The 6,860-nt window shown below is 38.3% G+C and overlaps 1 protein-coding gene across 1 annotated transcript; it reads left to right on the forward strand.

Moving 5' to 3' along the window:
* Positions 1 to 1,277: 1,277 nt before the first annotated feature.
* On the forward strand, positions 1,278 to 6,545 carry LOC122315899 (protein REPRESSOR OF SILENCING 3). Its single transcript, XM_043132197.1, has 4 exons — positions 1,278 to 1,645; positions 4,388 to 4,612; positions 4,875 to 5,327; positions 5,431 to 6,545. Exons 1-4 carry the CDS (start codon positions 1,436 to 1,438, stop codon positions 6,427 to 6,429), a joined length of 1,887 nt encoding a protein of 628 aa, XP_042988131.1. The 5' UTR covers positions 1,278 to 1,435; the 3' UTR covers positions 6,430 to 6,545.
* The last annotated feature ends 315 nt before the right edge of the window (positions 6,546 to 6,860 follow it).

The raw sequence follows: 6,860 nt of genomic DNA on the forward strand, positions 1-6,860 counted from the left end.
ATTTCTATGTGAAGCGTTGACTGGTCGATTTCAAATAACGCATTTCATTGGATTAAGAGAATTGTTACTATATTATCTAATTTATACTATTCATTTTGTCTTTTAATGCGCCACTACAATGTGGTGCCACATATTTTATTAAAAGATTAAAAACCTAAACATAAAAAGAGTAGAAGGAATCAAAATTTTAGTTTTTATTTTATAGTTTTAGACATCATTTTATTTTAAATATATATTTTTTGAGAGACGCTATAGACCAGAGGGGTGGAAAAGTCACTTTTACACCTTCCAATGATAAATGGACACGTCAACTTTCCATTATCCTTACCCTATACTCATATACAACTGATAAAACTCACTTATTATGTCTCCTCTCAAGTCCACGGCTCTCCGTCCTCTCTTTTTTCCCCTCAAGCCACTCTCTCTCTCTCTCAAATAGGAATGGATAATATGAGAAAGAAAAAGAAAACATATTTTTGCTGGATTCAGTTATGGCCCTTTGTTCCTAAGCCAAAACCCAAAACCTGGAAGCATTGTTATTGACTTCATAAAAAATGAATGTGAGTGATGGTACCTGAATGCAAAACTTCCTTCTAGTTTCACAATACTATAAAAAATAGAGAGTACCAAGCTCCAAATACCACCATCAATGGCCGCTCCTGATGTGATTTCTTGGCAGAAACCCAGCCGAGACAACAGGTGCAGGGGCCGAAAGCCAAAACTTTCTTCCTGTTTCACAGCCCAAAAGCAGTACTTGGATGCAAGAACTACAAATATGTCCAACACCAAAGCTCCAAAGGTTTTCAGCTATTTTTATTCAGATGTGTATTTTTGACGATGTGTCAGATGTGTATTTTTGACGATGTGTACAGATGGGAGATGCGAGTAATACCATATAGCATATTATTATTTTATTTACATCTTATTATATATAATATGACACATTTATTATATTTTTATATTAAATAGTTACCAAATCTGTTTTAAAGATATTCTCATATTTTTAATATTTTTTTTAATAACTCCCGTGACATGAAGTTGAAGTGCCACGTTGAATGGTATAAATTAAAAGCATGATACCAGTACTCTTGGATTAATATTTAGAAAAATCCAATTTAAAAGTCTCATTGACAAAATTGTTAAAGATGGAACAAATAATAAAATAAAAAAGATAACTTAACTGGAAAGAACGGCGTCGCGTTGCCGAAAAGCCTGCTTCCCTTGGAGCCCATTTTGCAGCCCAATTAACGTTAAGAGGGTCAGGCTTGAGACCCTCGTTAAGAACCGTCGGGTTTGAAGTCTAGCAAAGACGAGAGAGACAAGGGGATTGTGAATTGTGAGTTGGTGAATTCAGGGGAAAGGAAAACGGATATCGCTCAGAACATAAATTTGAAATTTGACGAAGGAGAAGCTTTCGCAACAAACCAATTATAAAATGGAAGAAGGCACAGAAATGACGAAGGAGAAGATGAGGATATTTGTGGGAGGATTGGGGGAAAGCGTGACGGGCGATGATCTGAAGAGGTTGTTCGCGTCTTCGGGAATGGCAGAGGAAGTGGTCATTGTGAGGACCAAAGGCCGCAGCTTTGCCTACGTCGACTTCTCTCCCTCTTCCATTAACTCCCTCTCCAAGCTCTTCAGCACTGTATTAATTCTTTGTTTACTCTCTCCTACTTTACATATTACATGAGTTTTACCTATAAAAGAATACATATTACTTGAATTTTTTGTTCTTCTATTTCTTGGTGGGAGTATTGTTGTTTTAGGAGAAAAAATCATTTCTTTCTTTTAAGCTAATAGATTAGCCTGGATTAGTGAATACCCGTTCGTGGATGCTTCTTTCCACTCTTTCTTTTCACTACGATTTCTAAGCTTGTCTCCAGTTGTAAATGATTTTACACGTACAGGCATTTTTACCTTTTTTAAAAGACAGTTTCTTCTTTGTCAAATTACATGTGGTTAGCACTTTACCGGGACAGCTTTGGCTTGGGCACACACAAATCTTTATTAAGAATGGTATATTTTGAGGCTTAAACTCTACAATTTGAAATAAGGCTTTGTTGAATTCGCTAAATTTTGTAAATAATCCACATGCATATTCGGCCACCTCTCATGTGATGCTCTATTAGGATTATTTATTCAGAAGACAGATACAGTGTATTTTGATGGTCAAATTCTTTTAGTTTTGAATAGGGCCTTGTTAAAGTTACTTGAAGTGCTTATAGAAGAAAAATCTGTAAAATACACCAACAACACAGCCAAAATGGGTTTGTTGAGTAAATCCCTAGGTGGTAAGGGCCTTGGTCTTGGTGGTATGCTTCATCTAGGTCTAAGGTTTGAATCCTCTTGGGTGCAAACAATTTCTTGGGGCCATCAACCAATCTAATGTGCATTTATACGAAACTCCTTGCCAAGGGCTTGTGCACCCCCAGGATTAGTCAGAACGTTGTTTTCAGACACCCGGTGCCAATAAAAAAAAGGGTTTTTTGAATATGTAAGGAAGCTCTCCATTTACACCCACAGACAAAAGGCCATGCCCTGTGTGTAGATAGAATACCGTCTCTGCCACCTATTTCCTTGTCAGATCAGGTATTGGGTATTTCCATTGTATAACCTAAAGGATTTATTAAGGAGAGAGAAAAGCACAAGCAGGAGATTTTTGTGCATGAGTGCTTTATTGGATTAAAGTAAAATTTGTAAAACCTTATAGTAGTCGGTGAAATACTTTTGGGTGGACAAAATAGAAAGTTGCACAAGCTGGGGAGAGTCGATGGCTCAATGAACAAGACAGAAAACATTATTCACCACAAACCCCATAATGCTTCTAATTGAGACTGTCAAATAACTTGTCAAAAAAAATTTGAGACTGTCAAATACTATTCTTAGTTTTGAAAATGTACATACGTTTCTGTGAGTATTTTGCCAATAGAGGGAAAGAAAAACTAGCAACATTGTTAGAAAACTGGAAGTATAATATGCTACAAGAGGGCTATTGTCCTGTTATATGGACATGAATGATATCAGGTTGTGTTGCAGTTACCTGCTATGTATTGTCTTTCAAAAATTCTGGATGCCATCCTTTTTTATAACACACTGCCACACCCATCCAATGGGGCACAACCCACCCAATTTCAATTTTAAAATGAAGCTGACCGTAGCTCATCCCTTTTCCCTCTTTCTGGATGCACTTCGCACAGCCAGTGTATATATTCATCTTTATTTGAGCAAAAAGCCAAGCAAGATAGGCCCCAGTAAACTGAGCAAGAAAGGCCCAAGAAACCTACCCTTTTACCCAAAAAATTTGATGGTACAGCACAAGTGCCAAAATCCCTTAAATGGAGATGAAAAGAAAAGTTATGCAAGTCTTGCCGAGTAGTTCCATTGTATTGGAGCTTTAGGGCGTGAGAAGAAATTGCTGGTATGGTCTGAAATTGGTTCATAGTTCCTGGCTATCAATTTGTGATTTATTTCTGGTATGGACTTTTAGCATTTATTTGTATCTCTTCTTTCTCTTCTTCCTTTGCATTTTTTAATTGCAGTTTAACATTGTTCTCTGTTTGGTTTTCAAGAAAGTTCTTCATTTCCCTGTTTTTCTCTGCCACCAAACAACAATCCCAGCAAAAAAAAAAACGAAGAAGAAGAAGAGGATTTCCAAAACGGACAATGATTGGATCTTTGAATGGTCTTTTTCTAAATCATATCTTTGTGTGGTTCCAACGAACTGATACTACAAACCCCACAAATAGATTTGCGCTTCCAGCAATTTGGCCATCAATTTCTAACATTTCTTTTTATCTCTACTTTCTCTGTTTTATTTGCATTTTCTGGAATTTTAATCAGTCTAACATGGTTCCTTGTTGAGTTGTTAAGAAAGTTCTCCATCTCCTAGCTTCTTGTTTTCAGCTACCAAACAACAATTATTTGCTTCTCTGCCAAGTACCAAAAAATTCGAATTTGTGAGACGGGCTGAAATCACCTCAACTTTGTCCCACTTTTGCCTTTGTTTTTTTTTTTTTTTTAAAGCAATGTAAGTGCTATGTCGGCAAGTGTGGTGGTGTGTTAAAATTTGGGGCTTGTATATAGAAGAACTGATTATGTTACGATATCCTTGCACCCCTTATGTTATCTTGGGAGAATAATTTTGTGTGCACAGCTTAGCACGCCCTTATAACTCTAAATAAGCTCCTTCATTATTATTTTTAATTAGCCAATGATCTTAGGACTGAATGTGATCTCCTACCCTTTTAACAAGGGAATAAGGGTCAGATCACAGGTTTAACTTTGTATTGGGTGCATCATGGGAAGCTGGATCTTCTTTTTTCCTTTTCGTTTTAATATGTACTGCATGTTATTGCCTACGTTCATCTCTTGCTTTGTAACTTTACAGTATAATGGGTGTGTCTGGAAGGGAGGGAGGCTGAGGCTTGAGAAAGCTAAAGAACATTATCTTGTTAGTTTGAAACGAGAGTGGGCAGAAAAAGCTGAACTTGCTAGTAGGAGACTTACCAACAGTTATAATGCAGATGAAGACATGGCCTCCTACGACAAGCCTAAGAAAGTCATCAATTCTGAAAGAAAGCAACTTCGGATTTACTTTCCCAACTTAAGAAAGGTGGGTTATAGGGGTTAATCATTCCCCCAAACCAACACTCCCCCCGCGGGGGGAGTGTTGGTTGTGAACTGATAGATTTATTTTGACACAAATTGTTACCATTATTTGTTTCATTTGCACTCAGCAAATATCTAATATCACATTTTTATGGATGTTAAATTTTCATCTGTCACTTGATCAAAACAACTTGGAGCAAACATGTTCATTTACACTTGCTTGAAACTGTGGCTTTGTATTGTTATATGTATTTTTTTCGGCGCAGGTGAAATTAATGCCTTTGAGTGGAACTGGCAAACACAAATACAGTTTCCAACGTGTTGAAGTAGTTCATTCTCTCCCTATCCATTTTTGTGATTGTGAAGAGCATTCCATATGTCATCCCACTGCAAAGGAAAAACAAACTTGTGATCTGGAAACCCGAAGTGATGGGATAAGTGAGGAAGAGCTTAACATAATGAATTCAGTGATGAACAAGCTCTTTGAAAGAGAAAACCTATTAGATGCTGTAGGCAGTGGAAAGGGACTGGCCAAAGGAAGAGATAATTCCATCAAATCTGTTCATATGTTGCAAGTTAATGAGAATGAAGAAGCTTCTGGAACAGATGAGGATAACCTCATAATTAATGTGATGACTAGGAGAAACAACAGGATGGGCAGCAACAACATGATGGCTTTTATAGGTGGCCAGGGAAAGGAAAGAATTTCTGAAAATAAGGTAGAGCTTTCGTTCAATTTGTAGAGGGCATTTCTTTTCTCTGTTTACTTGCACCAAATATGCCTGTACTTTCTGGCTTCATTTTTGTTTCTTGGAACCCCAGGAATCAGGATTCATACGAACTCAAACCTCTATGGATGGGCAAAATCTGAACGTGCTCAAACTGCAGAAAAATAATGTTGTACCTCCTTACAAAAAAAGGAAATCACTTTTCAATCAAGAAAGTAATGGAAATGGACCTCCGCCTGCCATCCCCAAAGGCAATGGGGAGTTGAAAACCCCTTCTGATGAGTCGGCAATACTCTTGGGAGCTCAACTGGCTGAACCAGAATCTGGTATCCAACAATCAGCAACACTTCCATCATTGTCCCGGAAGTCTTCCTGGAGAAAACTTCTCCGTGATAGGGGCAACAATTTCAGCATCTCACATATATTGCCAGGCATTAGTTCTAGTGAGGAAGAGCAACTAAAATCAAATTCCTTTGTGCCCGACTCCACTGTCAGCAAAAATGACGACTTGGTAAGTCATGGAGATCACTTGGAGAGTAAGTTGGGTGAAACAACTAAAGAGGAGCTCGTGGAAACTCAGCCTTCCAGCCATACTGCACCTTCAACTAAATCCAGTAGAGGTGCTTCATGGCTCCAGAAGTCCTCGTGGACACAGTTGGTTGGCGAAAATAAGAGTAGCTTATTCAGCATTGCACAAATTTTGCCTGATATTTCTTATGGAAAGCAAGTCATAATGGAGCTCAATGATGTGGTCATTGTTGATTCCAACGACAGCAAGCAGAAGGGTCTGGGGAAACATGATGATGGTAAATCTATTGGAGATGATTCTTTATCTTTGGAAATGGGAAAGGATGAGAGTGTCATTAGGAGTACTCTAGAGAAGAATCGACAGACTGTTTTGGGCAATAGTGAGGCTCCTTGTCGAATATCTGAGAAGAAACATGATTCAGCATCAAAGTTGGCGTCTGCTGGGAATATTAGTATAGGAGAAACATGTTCTTTTATGAGAAGTGCCACTTCCTTGAAAGAGTGGGCAAAAACCAAGGCTACCATAAGTGGATCGATCCACTCGAGAAAAAGTAGGGAGAAGTAGGTGTTTGAAGGGGACGTTTTTTGACTTCTTGGTAATCTTGAGGGAAGAATTGTACCCAGACAACATTAAGATGAGCGCCTTTTTAAATGTTTGCTTGATTGGGGTTTTACTTCGTATCCGGCCTAGTCCCCACAGTTGCTGTCGGCAATGTTGTTGCAACTTTGTACGCACTTTTGTTTCATTATTATTACCCTGTTCAAGAAAAAAGTTTTTTAGTTTTAGAGAGAGAGGCAGCCACCCAAGATTTAGGACATACTGTACGTGGAAGGGGCTCTCGGACAAAGATGAGTGTTCTCTCAAAGGACTGTTCATTGAACTCGACCCGACCCGAAAATGGTGTTTCCGATCTGACCTGAAGCAAGCCACTTCCGAATTCCCACCTTCCTACCCGTAATCGATTATTCGAATTTCCGAACTGTATTTATTTTTAG

This window comes from Carya illinoinensis, chromosome 7 (assembly GCF_018687715.1).
Source record: "Carya illinoinensis cultivar Pawnee chromosome 7, C.illinoinensisPawnee_v1, whole genome shotgun sequence".
Classification (NCBI taxonomy): domain Eukaryota; kingdom Viridiplantae; phylum Streptophyta; class Magnoliopsida; order Fagales; family Juglandaceae; genus Carya; species Carya illinoinensis.

Excerpts from the sequence above, each read along its gene's own strand:
- LOC122315899 (XM_043132197.1), top strand. The coding sequence starts at position 1,436 with ATGGAAGAAGGCACAGAAATGACGAAGGAGAAGATGAGGATATTTGTG. Across the intron at positions 1,646-4,387 it reads TCTCCAAGCTCTTCAGCACT|TATAATGGGTGTGTCTGGAA; the intron begins GTATTAATTCTT and ends GTAACTTTACAG. Across the intron at positions 5,328-5,430 it reads AAAGAATTTCTGAAAATAAG|GAATCAGGATTCATACGAAC; the intron begins GTAGAGCTTTCG and ends TTGGAACCCCAG.